This window comes from Melospiza melodia, chromosome 1, assembly GCF_035770615.1.
Source record: "Melospiza melodia melodia isolate bMelMel2 chromosome 1, bMelMel2.pri, whole genome shotgun sequence".
Taxonomy (NCBI): Eukaryota; Metazoa; Chordata; class Aves; order Passeriformes; family Passerellidae; genus Melospiza; species Melospiza melodia.
The window spans coordinates 22,123,070-22,138,423 of NC_086194.1; the positions used below are offsets into that span (position 1 = coordinate 22,123,070).

The 15,354-nt window shown below is 35.2% G+C and overlaps 1 protein-coding gene across 1 annotated transcript in view; it reads right to left on the bottom strand.

The window, feature by feature from the left end:
* Nucleotides 1–640: 640 nt before the first annotated feature.
* ABCB1 (ATP binding cassette subfamily B member 1) overlaps nt 641–15,354 on the bottom strand; it is a 48,405-nt gene continuing 33,691 nt past the window's right edge. Inside the window, exons 20-30 of the mRNA XM_063150769.1 lie at nt 15,173–15,277; nt 13,858–13,935; nt 12,372–12,455; nt 11,097–11,300; nt 9,124–9,224; nt 8,006–8,146; nt 6,729–6,885; nt 6,224–6,421; nt 4,394–4,600; nt 3,325–3,471; nt 641–1,944 (exon numbers count right to left, since the gene is read on the bottom strand). Of these exons, the coding sequence (XP_063006839.1) occupies nt 1,750–1,944; nt 3,325–3,471; nt 4,394–4,600; nt 6,224–6,421; nt 6,729–6,885; nt 8,006–8,146; nt 9,124–9,224; nt 11,097–11,300; nt 12,372–12,455; nt 13,858–13,935; nt 15,173–15,277 (1,617 nt within the window). The 3' untranslated portion in view covers nt 641–1,749. The remainder of the gene's footprint in view (nt 1,945–3,324; nt 3,472–4,393; nt 4,601–6,223; nt 6,422–6,728; nt 6,886–8,005; nt 8,147–9,123; nt 9,225–11,096; nt 11,301–12,371; nt 12,456–13,857; nt 13,936–15,172; nt 15,278–15,354) is intronic.

Here is a 15,354-nt window from a genome sequence, read left to right on the forward strand (position 1 = left end):
TAGACTATATGGCAAAAATTTTTTTAAAAATGGTTTTCAGATGTTTCTGCTAAAATATTTATAGTGTTATCTTGATTTTCATGAAGAGCTTGAATGAGTTGGTGAAATAACTCAATCATTCCTAATCCAATAATTAGAAAATGTATCATCAACAATTAAAAATATTAGTTTAAAAACAAAATACTAACATCCAGAATTTAGTTTTAAAAAATCACTCTCTGTTCTTACTTGAGTCTTCAGACTATAATGTTGAAGAGTACCTATTTCATTCTTACACTTGCAACTATAACTTATATTTTTATGCAGAGTAATATCCTTATTGACAGACAAGAACCCCATTGTATCAAGCAATGCATAAACAGAAACAAACAAATTTTCCAGTCAAACTGGTTTTCCATCTAAGACAGAAACAAAAGAAAACAGGTATGTGATTCAACTGGAATATAGTGAGACTGCATCAATCAACATTCTGTAGAGTGTAATTAGTCCATGGTTGAGCCTAATTGATATGGCCTATCTAGCTACAGACTGATTCTGTGTGAGTAAATATCTGGGTGTGGGTATGACAGACCATATGTATAAATCTCAGCGAATGAGAAATTCTATGACGGAAGTGCAGACGATTGATAAATCAAGACAGTTTTAAACTTAAAAACAAAACTTTACTGTATAAATACTCACTAACAAAATACATTTTTACCATTTAGTAGCATTTAGAGGCAAATGCCAACATGTTCGAAGCAGTTATTACCTTAATAGCTATCCTATATTTGCAAATAATATACAATATTCCAGAGCCCTTGGCAGGAATTCAGGACCGATGGTTACAGTCCTTGCGAGTCTCAGTCATGGCAGTGCTCAGGTTCAAGAGCTCTTCAACCAAGGATGTCAACACTGAAAAGGAAGCTTTTCTTCCCCCTCCTCCAAGTCCAAATCCAGGATTTTCACCTTGTATAAAATATTGCAGTGTTTAGAGCCTCTTAGTCCTTGACCTCTGACTCCGAGGACTTTGAGAGTCTTGCAGAGAGTACTTTCCCAGGCTGTAGCAGATGCCTTGTCTCGTCCATCAGTTATGGCCTTGGGTTTTTCCTTATCTATTGTTTAATTTCTGTTTCATTTCAAGCAGTCTTTTTCCATCTCTTAAGGTTGCAACTCTACAGTGATCAGCAACTAACCATCAGTAAGGTACTTACAGTTCTGGGACCTTTGTTTTCAGCCTGTCCCCATATTTTCAAGGCCTTTACTAAAACTCCTCATCATAACAGGAGACACATGGCATCAAGCTTCAGCTGACCTGCAAATTCTCACAACATGGTAACAAGCCTAATAGGCCAGGACTGACTGTCTTACACAGGCACAGCGAGGATAAGGCTTGAGGTTTATTTCTGACAAGAGCAAAACTGTTTTTAATGAGCATGAAAATATTTCCAAGTGGCTCGCACCTAATTAGTGTGATTTTTGAAAGAGTTCAAAGCAAGCTAATAATAATTACATTTGGCTTAGCATGCTTCTACTTTCATGAGTGCCATGGGCATCTGCTTTGGCCACATAAAAAAGAGGTTTGAATAATGAAAACTAGAGAAAATGGTACACATTTACTTAGTATTTCTTGGGTTTGTATAGTGTATGAAAGGAATGAAGAAAACCAAAAGTATCAAGATTGAATGTTGATACTGAAATAATTACAATGACAAAAGTAGCCACAGTGACAATTCAGAGATAAATACTGCCTTGAGTTGAGATGTTGCATTACCCACTTTGAACATTGACCAGGGAGTAGTAGGCACCTTTTTCAGCCAGCAGCTGCTGGTGGGTGCCCTGCTCTACGACCCTGCCGTTCTGGATGACGGCGATGGTGTCGGCGTTCTGGATGGTGGAGAGGCGGTGCGCGATCACGATGCACGTGCGACCTTCCCGAGCTTTATCCAGCGCCTCCTGGACAATCTGCACAAGGAACAAACCAGGAGCTGAGCTCTTCTGGCAGCTGCCGGGACATACACCTCCACTGCCATCTGTAAGCTTGAACATGGCAGTGAAGGAAAGGGAATATATGTTGCTCAAGCTTCTTGATTTAGAATTAGCCTGTGTCTTGGCAGAGTCCGGACTGTTAGAGTGGATAATGCTGTGATAGTTAAGAGAATTAGAAGGAACCAGGCTCATTACTGAGATGCATGGCGGGAGAAAAAAGGAAAATGCTTTTAAATTGTAGGAGATCTTCTGACTGGATATAAAAAGGATTCACTGCAAGGATAATTAAGCACTGGAACAGGGACAAAAAAATCTCAACTGAATCTCCTTGAGATTTTTAAGTACCCTACCAGACACAGCATAAAGTCATCTAAGTTTGAGTTCAGTATTGGCCTTTGTGGGAAAAAGAGGTTTAATTGGGGACCTCCACAGCTTCCTTTCATGACTGATTAATTATATATGGAAGTCTATATTTTTGGGCCAGCTGCTATCATACTAGTTCTCATGATTGCACAGGGAGTCTCATGAATCACATTTTCTTAAAGCTATCACTGGCAGAAGATATTAAAAACAATGTCTGCTTTCTTGTATTTATTCCTTATGCTTATTAATGCAGAATAAAGTAAGAGGTTAAATTTAAATACCTAACTGGCATATAATCAAGAAAACAATAAATCATGGAATTATTTAATGGCATTTTCCCCTTAAATCTCATTTTTCATGTCTACAATAGATCAAAATTTAGTAGAAATCTTAACTTTCCAGATTATAATATATTATATAATATTTGCCTCATTAATAGTAAGTATTTTTGTAGACTCTGTTCATTTTCTTCAGCTGGATTGTACTTCTGTAGTATCAAGATTACAGTTTTGGCCTTAAAAAAAAGTAAATGTTTTAGCAATTTTTACCTAAAATTTTCATTTTAGCCATGAACATGTAGCAAGGACCAGAGAGCAATGGGCGAAGGAAGAAAACTTAAGAAAGCCACATATCACAGTTTCACAGAAAAAAAAACGCAATGTTCTCTGGCACCATCCTCAATCCTTTTGGTTTCTGTAGTTTGTGTGTCAATTTTGATAGCACTTTCTCAGCTGAAGCCTGAAGACTTCTAGGCTAAGGAATGCATTCTTCATAGCTACTTCAATCTGCCTACTGTCATACAGATGTAAAAAATACTTTCTTTCTCCCAAGGAGGGGTAAGAAATTTATACTTGCCTATTATTTGCCTAAATATGTAATTTGCACAAGACGCCATATTTCCAGCTTTTGTTTTTAAACTGTGGGAGTAAAAACAGTAATCATAATCCAAAAAAAACGTTTAGATTCCAGATCCCTGGATGGGACTTAAGTTACCTTTTCACTTTCTGTGTCCAAGGCAGAAGTAGCTTCATCCAGAAGCAGAATCTGGGGCCTGCGCACGAGAGCCCGGGCAATAGCGATCCGCTGCTTCTGGCCACCAGAAAGCTGCGTCCCCTTGTCCCCTACACGGGTATTGTATTTCTGGAAAAAACAGATTAAGTTCAGGCTGTGAGTGAAAATCTGTTTGGAGGTATACTGGAGCACACCAACTCTGACACCAGCCTCCCATAATCTGAATATTCCACACCAGTAGCTTTGAAATTCTAGACCAGAATTTCCATCTGTCACGGATCTATTGATCTTTTACTGGTAGACTTTATAACATCAAGTGTTTAATGAATTCAAAGCAACAAGCCACTCTGAGGTTAGAAAGACAATGTTATTCTCAATCAGACAACACTACACCAAATGTCAGTGAAAGTCTGTGACAAAACTGGGGTTCAAACTCTGAAAAATCATTCAAAGTGAGATGAGTATTTAGGGGAAATGTGATTAAATTTTTAGCCTTTCTCAATACTTGTAATTACATCTTCCTGCTCACTGCATAAAGACGATTTTGTGCATGGCAGACCTTTCATCTGACCCAAGAGGCTCAGTCTTATAGTATTATGTGTTTGTCTCATGAATATAGGCAAAAAATTCTTAGTAATTTTCAGACGACAGGAATACTTGAAATTCAAATTCTGGCTAGGTATAACTGGAAGAAAGTATAAACTCATCAGTCTAGCAGAGTCTTTTACATATACTTGAGAAAGACAAGAGCTTTTAAAAAATGTTCAACTTTAAAACCCCCACCCCTTAGTAGCAGGTCTCAGTTAGTTATAATTGTGTGTCTTCTTCCCTGAGATCTTAAAAGTTCCACTCTCCATCTGACAATGGAATTTCCCAGAGTGAAAATAAATATGCTAAACAGAATTAAGTAACGAAAATATTTTTAAAAATATTTCAGATGTATTTTCATCTCAGAGAATTATTGTACCCCAGCTAATTATGACCAGACAGTTTTCCCCTGCCACTTAAGTTCACATCCAGTTCTGAGAAGGAAAGAAAGGGAATAACTTACATCTGGCAGCGAGTCAATGAAGGAATGGATATTGGCTTGTTTTGCTGCACTGACAATTTCCTCGAAGGACACCTGCCGGCTGTTATCTCCGTAGGCGATGTTTTCAGCAATAGTGAAGTCAAACAGGATTGGCTCTTGTGAGACAATACCAATCTGAGCCCTCAGCCACTGGATATTCAGAGCCTTTGCAGTTTTGCCATCAAAAAACTGAGAAAGGAAACATTTTAAATTTTAGTCACGTGGCTATATATAAATTTGAGACTCACTGTAAATTCACACACAGCAGTTGTGCAATTGCAGCTCTTTCCTTAGCTCTTTCTTACCAATTGCAAGCCCACATAATCCCTTCCCCTCCTTCTTGTCTATGTTCCAAAATTTTCTAATTAATAGAAGTGAATGCTGCCTCAGTCCTTTTCTTGAATTCAATATTTAATTAGGATTTTGAAGACAGTGGAAGATAGGATACGCTGAAGCAACTTCAAAGAACTTTGGGCAAAGTTCTTTCAATTGTTTCTTCAGCAGGAAAATTTTCCTCTATTTTGCATCTATAAAGAAGAAATTTACTTCCTTAAGATGTCATTTGCAGCCAGTTTTCTTCATTGGCAACTCTCTCATACTTCTGCTAAATATGCCTGCTGAATTGCTGTCATTTTTTATTAAATAAACATAGAATTTTAATTTTTTTTAATGTATCAGCTTCATAACTACACAGTTGCCTTGGACACAAATAAACCAGGACATTAAAAAGGCTGTTAAATCTCTACTAGAGTGACCCAGTGCAGGACTTAGGCTCTGTGCTGGGTAACATGATCAGCTGGGTGGTTGCTATGAAGAATTGCCCCCTTCAGAGCATGGCTGTTGGAGGAGATTATTCTATGAACTCCACAGCTGGTGCTAGAACAGTCAATTTTCAGCTAATAAATCTTTTTCTTCAATGGAAAAGGTGTTATAATAAACCTGACTCAAAATGAGGGAACTTTTGTGAACAGCTATTCTGATAGTTTCTGCTCTAAGCTAAACCCCTTTCACTCAGTTCACAGTACAACTCAGCTTGAGAATTAGTCCAACACTTTTGTGGTTTCTATGGCAAAGGTCTGTGCTTTACCTTTCGGTAAACCGTTGTTGGTTATTCATGGACACAAGGTCAGAAACACTGGGAAGGAAGTTGCATTTTGTTAAACACACTTTTGAGGCACCTATGCTGCCTCTTTCTACACATCGCTTTGCTACATTGAACGTTTTTGGGCACTTTTAACCTCAAAAAAATCTTTTCCATTGTATCTAGGCTTCATTTAATTATAGTTTTATGCTTTGTGAGTATCTCTGCAGAGACAAGTTCTAAAATTCTTCTAAACCCACTGAGCACATTTATACCAAAGAGCAACAGTAATTAACAGTACCACTATGTGAAAAAAAATTGTAAAGTTGCTAAATAAATAGTATAGGAAACCCTACATTTTAAACCAATATTACTGAAAGTATTTACAACCTATCACTTAATAAGCAGGCATACTGTTAAAGATGTTCCTGACAAGGAAAAAATAATGAAAAAAATACTTTTGTCAATGTTCACCTTTTTTTTGAAAGAACATAGATGGAAAATTCTATTACTAGATCATACAGAAGTAGATACATGAGACTGTGGATCAGTAATTGTGATGTGGGAAACTGGGACTTACATACATCTAGTTTAATTAAGGAGACCCAATGAGTCACTTAAAAATACTTAAAAATAAAACTAGAAATACCTGTTGTACTTATAAAATCACAGAAAACCAATGAAGAACACCCTCACTTAACCTGTTGACATGTTCTTGCAAAAAAACTTACCATTTCTCCATCGAGTGGGTCATAAAATCTCTCCAGCAGCTGAACAACAGTGCTCTTTCCACAGCCACTACTGCCAACAAGGGCCAGAGTTTGTCCCTTTTCTACTTTTAGATTCAACCCTTGAAGGATTTTGACCTCTGGTCGGTTTGGGTAGTTAAATGCCACATCTTTGATTGTTATGTTTCCCTCAAATGTTTCCTATAATGAAAATATTATCACTGTTACATCTTTTTTAAGACAATTGCACAGATGATTAGAATTGCAGAAGTATCCCCATCCTCCAGAAGTCAATAGAGATTTTCAAAACAAATACCCTTTTGACTCTATGTGCAAAAGCTGGACTGAAAATAGGGAACTTGGTCCGCGTTTTGCTCAGATAGAGTCGAAGATACATTGTGATAAGGATGTAATCAGAAGGAGAGGAAGAATCAGTTTGAAGCAAGTGAGGAGAGGGATGTCCATATCACCAGTAAATAGTATCACCCAGAACTCATGGCTTACTCACAGGCTTGTCTCCTTCCTCACTGTAACTGTCTATTGAGGGCACTCTTTCAAACAGCTGAAACAAGTGGGCTGCTGATATCTTGGCTTTGGCGTAGTCTGGAGCAAAAGAACTGGTTTGTCCTAGTGCCATTGCACCAAATACAACAGCTGAAAACACTCTATAAAGAAATCAGGGAAAAAATATCATGAAGAAAAGAACAGTGGAAATGTGGCTGCAGTCAAATTTTACCCAGAGAAAAAAGAGGGCTAAATTTAGAAAGAATGAAGTAGTCATCAACTATTATTGCTTTAATTATTAATTTAGCTCCAGAAATTTCTTTTTATCTTTTTTTTATTAAATGAGATAAACATGCCTGCATTCCAAATTCACTGTTTTCATTACATATTAGCAGTAACTTCTTTAGTTTCTTTTATTCTAGTTAGTATATTAAGTCTCAGCTGGGGCTGTGAAGAAAGGGATCAATGGATGGCATCATTGTTACTCTAATGCTGTTCCATCCTCAATGTGGTTTCCTCTCTAGGGTTTAACAACCTTTGGGAGTTAGTGATCACTTTTTAAGGCACCAATGAAAATAAGAAATCAAGCTTGTAACAAGGTGACAATAAAGATTTAATTTTCTACCGCATCTCTGCTGGAAAAAATTGCAGGATTTACAATACTGATAAAGGTTGAAAACTATGCTTTTATTAGTTTTTGATGAGTTTTATGTCATTTTATGGAATTTTATGTAATTTATAGGCTACATTAGAATAGTTTAAAAACCTGTTGTCTTCAGCTATTACTTACTGCCACACACCATAGAAAATAAATCATCACCAAGAACAGCTATTTGGCACATGAAACCTCTTAGCCTGTTTTAAGGCAAAGTAAAAAAGATTCATTTTTATTAACTTTGTCTTTTTTCTTCAGGGCTACATGAAGTGATCTGTTTTATTCTCTGTTTGAACCATATAGAAGGGCTCACATGGTTTTTGCTCAAACCCTCCCTTTCAAATCTTTCCAAAAATTCACTCAGCTGGCTAGAGATGTTCAGCTAGTAGATGGAATGCAGACACTTTCTAACATCTTCTGGTCAAAATGAGCTGTGTTAACTATCTTTAATTAGGTTGGCAACAAAAAATCAGTATGGTTGACTTTCTTGGGTATTCAGGTCACTGATACCCACACGGGTAGAATCTCAGTCTATCATACTTGTTTCCATAGCCCATGTATTGAACTGTTGCTCTTAAATAATTTTTCTGAACAGACAGAAAAGGGATTGTAAGAAAGATACTTACAAAAATACACTTTTAAACTCCATGAGATCATTTACCACTAGGTAGGCACCAAACCGGAAACAGCCAGCATAGGTAAAGAACATCATTGCTTGTGAAAGGGCAAAACAAAAGCCAAATATATGTGCTTTCTTCACAGAATTTCTGTACAGAAAGAATGCATATTTTCATCAAAGTGTGCAGTCATACTGACATCCTAGTACACAAAAAACAATTAAACAATTAACTTCAATTGATACTGTTATGAATGTAAAGTTTACATTCACCGAAACATTAACCAAAAACACTTCTCTCTCGTAGGGCAATAAGTTCTTATTTATACTAGAACAACAGAAAGATGAAAGTCTTGGAGCTATCCCACCAATGCCAACCCTGGGAATGGTTAGAAATTGTTCTGCAAATCACGAGATATGAACTCAAAAGCCAGCAGCCTGGGAAAAAAGCTAAGTAATATCTTTTATGTCCTGCACTGTGCTCTAACCACACATTTATTATGGTAAATGTGTTAGTGGCACCCTGCTTCTTTCCCATTATATCTGTGTACATATACTTTAATTTTCTTTACTTTTCTCATAGATGTCCAAAAAGGAAACAGCACAGTCTGGAACAAATAAAACTTAAATTCATAGGATCTATTTAGTTTTTTACTTTAAGACTTTTAAATTTTGATTTAGTCCAAACAGACTTATATTAATTTATTTTCAGCCCCAAACCAGCAAGTTAATATTCAAATGTTTTCAATCTTACTAACACTTTAAAAAGTGGCCTAATGTAATATTCAATTTCCATTAAAATAGTTTTAATTAAATACCCAAAAAATCAGGTGGAAATTTAGATTAGACCACTTTGAAAGCTCACTTAAAACCAACATTTTTCCAAATCAAGTAACATTTTAACAGAAGATACCAATATTATAACAGAAAATTAATTAAATAAATTTTTTAAAAATGTTGACTGGTGATGGTTACATTTGTCAATACAAATATGCAAAATATTGACATTAATTCTGAGATAATTAAATTATACATCAAATCATACCCATATTAAAAAAATCTATTATTGTGGAAGTAAATGTTTGCAATTAATTACAGACGTTTTTTAGCTTAGTTATTTTATTATACCTGTATGGCACAATCAGATGTTCTCCATACATCAATTCAAATTTTCTTTCTCGGGTCAAGCTAACAACAGTTCTAATATTTTCTATTGCTTCTGTAGCAATCTGCAATGGAAAAGCAAATGGTTTTTGTAATCAAAAATGTAGTATGCTGCAATTCCTTATTCTAAATTAATAGAAGATTCTGTTGGAATACAATTTTATATTTTATACTGGTTGTTAAAATCATAGACTGTTGATATAAAAATAAGCATTTTACATTTTTCTTTTTAGGAATGAGATTTTCTTACAATGCTCAGAATTTTCTGATAAGACCTCTTTAATGTCCTACAAAAAAATGGTGAAAAACCATTAGACAGCAATAACAAATATAGAGAAGATACTCAACATGAAAAATGGCATATTGGCATTCAACTTCCAGTCTGCAGAGTTTGGGCTACAATCAAAATGCCCAGGTTATTTAGGTGCCTTAGAGCTTGAAGTCTCAGCAGTAAATATTTGCCCTGAATACCTTCTTTTAGCTTGCAGATTCTTTAGACTTGAGTCATTTGTATACACAAATGTTCCAGGGGAGATTCAGATTAGACATTAAAAACAAAAAAAAAAAATCACTGTTAGGTCGGTCAGGCATTCAAATAGATTTCCCAGGTAGGTGGTGGAGTCACTGTCTCTGCAAGTGCTCAAGAGATGGAGGTGGCACTTGGGGATTTGCTTTAGGGGTCACTATGGTGGTGCTGCCTTGATGGTTGGACTTGATGACTTAGAAGGTCCCTTCCAAACTTGATGATTCTCCAGAAGACTCTCAAGTCTTCAATGCATTTTGCTATCGTATACATTTTATGTAATTTTAGTTTAATTAAGACCATAAAGTAAGGTTTTTTAGTAACCTAAGCTCAGCAACTCCTTGCAGAAAGTGAATTTTGCAGGGGGAACATTATTTTTACCAAAAAAACTCCCATATTTTTTAAAAAATGAGAATTAAATAAAATGCCTGTAGTCCAGTGCTTGCTTAGGTGGCCTTGAGAAGGAAAATTAACATTACTATGAAAAGAAAATTTTTTTTTCAGTTTTGAAAAAAGAAATCATAAATATTTGTAACACCTGTGCTAATTATTCACAATATGTTGCATTAAGAAAGTCTTTAGTGCTTATTCTAAAAATTGTCAACTATTTTCTATCACATCTTACAACAAAACAAAATAAATGCTCATCCCTCAGAGAGAAGCAGAAGAAATGTACGCAGTTGAAAGGAAAGGAATGGAATTGCATGACCTTAGATAAAGGATTTTCTTTTCAGCAACTTTTCAAAAGATTAGGACATAAGAAGAGATTTTAGAAAAGCTTTACCTTGAAGAAAGCAACATCTGGAAAGTGATGAAATAGTTGTTCTGTTCCAAAAGGATTTTTGGAATGAAGTGACATTAAATGCCTTCATTTAATTTGTTAAACAAGAGTCTAGCCTTCTTGCTTTTCTTTTCTCATCTTTCTCTTCCACTCAAGAAACAAAGGAATGGCAAACAGAAACCAGTGGATATATACATATTATCACTGCAAACATTAATAAGATGAAGAAGGAGAGAGAAAAAAAAAAAGCAGTGTAATAAACATAAGATAGATGGCATGCCAAAAAGGGATGATGGGAAAAAAAAAAAAGCCAAAATGAGAGTGGTTGCAAAATAAGGAAAACAAAGATGTCTAGAAAAGGAATGAGAAGAGAATATGCCTGAATTGTCTTTAGCACATTCCAACATTTAACTACAAAAATATTAATTGGTTAATACCATAAGTCTTCAATTGTTATTGAAGAGGTGTGATGCTCTGTAGGTCTGCTAGTGTACCTGGCTGTGTACCTGGCTGTCTTTGGAGCTTGCCTATTGTGAAATGTTCTGGGCTCAGAAGTCATCCATCCATTAACAATGCTTTGGTAAATATGACTGCATACATTATACAGAAACAGATTCATTTCTCTTGACCCACCTTTCCTGCAGCTTCCAGCTCTCGTTTATCTTTCTTAGCGTGCCCAGCCAACATCTTCATTTCAATCATTCCTGCCACTGCAATGATGGGCACAACAGCTAAAAGCAGCAGGGTCAGCTGCCAGCCATAAACCAAAGATATAACAATTCCAGTCCCCAGGTTGGCTATGTTTTGTGCAATTAATGCTAGTCTGACACCAGTTGCCTGGACAAAGAACAAAAGGCATTTCTTACCAACATAACTGTATTTTAAATAAGAAAAGCATTTTCACCCATAAAATTCCTGATTCTCAAAGCACTGCTTAGAAAGTCTTAACTCAGTTTTGCTATTTTTCAAAATGGCAGGTTTTTAAATGCTCTTGTAAAAAGTTATCTAGATCAGAGTTATATCTTCTTTCCCCATATTATGATTACCTCAATTTACTCTGCAATTTCTAAATTCTGCTCTTGAAACTGAACAAACTTTACCCTCCTCACATACTCACATTTACATCTAAACATTAAAATCTGTCAAATTTTTTAGATCACAGAGCTAGCTTTACAAGTCATCACACAGAGTCCAAAAAGAAAGAAAATTAAATATTTAACTTTCCCTATTGAAATAAAGCCAAAGATGCTTCAGAATCCTTCAGTTTAGAAAAAACCCCAAGCATTTAACTTCATGTAGCAGTGAAAATTTACTTAAGCATACACAAATTATTACATTCAGTGTACTTTAGCTTGATATTACATAACCCTGAAAGCACAGAATTTACTTATAAAGAATCTCCATAAGGTAACTGAGAAATGAAAGTCAATTGCTGGAAGTTCATTTTGTTTTTAATAAGAAATCTGTACAACCAAAAAGTAGCAGGAGATTGTAAACTGAATAAATTTATTTGCACGTCTTTAAGTGAATAAGACCTCTTTAAAAAGACTTCTTAGGTAGGAGATTCCCAATAGATTCGTTTAATAATAAAGATCACAATACAGCAAAATAGATTTTTTTTTAGAAAAATTTATTTGGAAATTAGTCTGTAAATATATATTACCATAATTTTCATAAAGTGCATCAGTGCATTCTCTACCAGCTATTGGTATATATATAATTATTATATATATACCAATAGCTGGTATAATAGTACATTTTATATATAAAATAAATAATATAAAAATTATTTTACAGTATATTTTAGTTTTCAAAATCAAGACTGGTATCCAGCTAGTCAAAACCAAGCTGCAACTTCATTACATGCTAAACCAAACAGGAAAACTTCTAACACAAAATTTTACTTACTCCTTTCACTTGAGAGGCATCATTAGCAAGTCTTGTAGTTAATGCTCCAGTGCTATTTTTAGGATTATCAAACCAAGCCATATCCTACAATAAGAAAAATTATTTTTAAGACCAGATTTTGGACATTTCAAATAAACTGCTAAGTAAATCTGGTAAGTGGCAGTGCCTCAGTTCTACATATTTAAATAAGTTTAATTCCATCACTGCACATTGAATATATTTAGAAAGAAGTGAAATCTTGTGAATCATTGATGTATTCATTGTCACTGCTGAGAAGGAAGGGGAGCAGCTGAGAGATTCCAAAAGTAAAATTTACCCTCCCTCACTGCTGCTCCTTCACTGAATCTGCTTGGAGGAGAGGACTCTTTGGTCACACCCCCTCATGGGTGCAAAGCTGTTTGCGGAGGGGTTAAATGTAAAGCATTTTCAGGTTACAAACTAAATATCCCTTGCTTTGTTTCTTCCCATATTGAACAGGCTGATTTTTAAGCTATGAGACACCAACAAACCAACAACAACAACAAAACCAAAACAAACCCAAACCCAACCAAAGGAAAAATCAACTTGTTCTATCTATCTGATCAAAGTTAATTGTTTGGATGGGGTACACAGTTTATGATTTATTCACCAAATATCTGATTTAAACTATCAGGTGTAGTATGCATTGAATGAAGTCCTGGTAATGCATTACAGGCCTTTGTGACCTCAAGACTCAATTGTAAGATTCCCTTTTCATTAGATTTTTAGTATGGCTGATCTATAAATCGTGATTTTTCAGACTACAACAGTTTTCTGTCACATTGAAAATAGTCATGTTCACATGAATCAAATTCTGTGTCTACATGTAGCTTTATGTGCAAGACTTAAAATTCCATAACTATCATATTTTGTATTTCAAAATCTAAAATACTGATCCTGAAATCATGCAGAATTAAGCCAATTTAGAATTAACAACATTATATTCTATTTATATTTTAACTCTCTGAAAGTGGCTTTACTTTTCAATACACAGTCTTAATGTTGCATTAATAAGCAACAACTAGAGATTTGGGGGCTTGTATGGAGATTTCAAATAAATATATAAAACCACATATCTGTACATATCACAATTCAAATCAGACATTTGAAGTAAGAGTTACAGTGTAAGTTGTGTTGCATTTCTTTAGGGGAGAGAGGGCCCAAAGAAAGCAAAGCAGGCAAATGAACAGGTAATGGGAAAATGCTGGTGCACATCAACTTGTCAGGCCTGTGTAACTTGGCTGTAAAACTAAGTCTGTGCAAGGAGCACATAAAAAGCTCTTGTACTGATTTAAGACTCTCCCTCTAAGGACACTTTGCATAACCACATGTAATTAATCAAATTGGTTTCTAGTCTGATTTAAACAATCTTCTCTGTATGATACAGTGGTGTAGAATCCAGTTATTTTATACCAATACCATAAATTCTTTTTAAAACACTGGAAATTAAAATATTTATTATCTTTACCTGTCTAAGCATTGCTTTAAATGCCATGAATCGAAGCCTCATTGTAAGAATTTCTCCAGCTTTGCCAAATGCAAAACCCTGTTTGAGAGAAAGTACAATGCTTAGTATAGTATTACACTGTTTGTGTCTATTCAATACATATTTTAGACAAATTGCCTCTATAATGTCAAAGTAAAAAATATTGCTGTCCTGTTTGCAGAAAGCAAATGTACAACCAGGTTTAATACACATAAATTCTAGTAGGTTCACGGTACTTATATTCAAATACTGTTAATGAAAAAAAAATATAGGGAGCATAGCAATATTTCCCAGCACTGCTTCACCAGCATGCTTTAAGGAGAAGGTTACCAATCAACCCTTTGACTTCATTTGTCTGGGTCAATGTAAGTCAGATTTTAACAAGTAACATTTAGGTCATTCATTTTAGATTAAAGGCTTTTTAAGGCAACCTGGGTTCAGTCAAATGCAACAGTCAAATTTAAAAACATTACCTGAACATTTCTAAACTGAGCAAACCAATCACAGCCCTGTACTACTCAGCCTTCCATACTCAAGGCCCTTTTTGCTTGTGCAATGAGACAATTCCACAAACAAACCAGGTTTCTGCAAGAGGCTGTTTATGCTGCTGTTCCAAGCACGGTATTATTTCACTCTGTGGGCTCACTTAACAGATAAAAATATATCAATATACACCTAAATTATAAAATGGACTATATATGAAAATATTTACTATGATTATGACCTTTTTTTCTTTTTAAGTGGCACTGTTGTGTCAGGTTCAACCCTTAGTATTTCAGCAGGAGAAAGTGAATATCAGTGTGATGAGTGTTACCTGACAAACTGGGCCTGGGAGTCTCCCACAGGAGAAATATAGGATGTTCCCTTGGACAAGGGTTAGGGAAGTAACAAATTGGAGAACAAAGGCAGGAGATGGATAGATTTTCAACTACTACTAACAGATTCAAATAGGAGGGCTTGAGGTGAGAGGAGGGTGGTAGAATGTGAGGACTGGAGAGGTTGCTTGTTAGCTGACAATGGAAAATGAGTGAGAAAATCCACAGTTTCGTGCTGAGAAGTGTCTGACTGATGAACAAGATGGGAATTTCTAAAGTGAAGAGGTCTGAATAGATTCAAAACATTCTTAAACTCAAGCAGCTCTAGGTCAAAAAAGTTTCAGCACAAGACATATCTAGAACCATAAATACAGGTTCTGGTTTGAGTTGGAGACATGTTATGAAGATGCAAATTTTTAGTATATTTCAGATTTGTAAAACACGATGAACAATTAAAATAAGGTTAAAATATTAAAACATACCTGAAAGAAGAAAGTAAAAAAGGAAATTATTCCAAGCACTAAAAACAGCAGTGAATATAAGTTGCTCTGTTTTCTTAACAATTCACGGTCAGTCTCTGTAAAAATCTATAATATAAAATTTGAAAGAAAGTTTTATAAAATTAGCTAACAATTTAAAATACTCTCATCTTTCTCAGTAACTT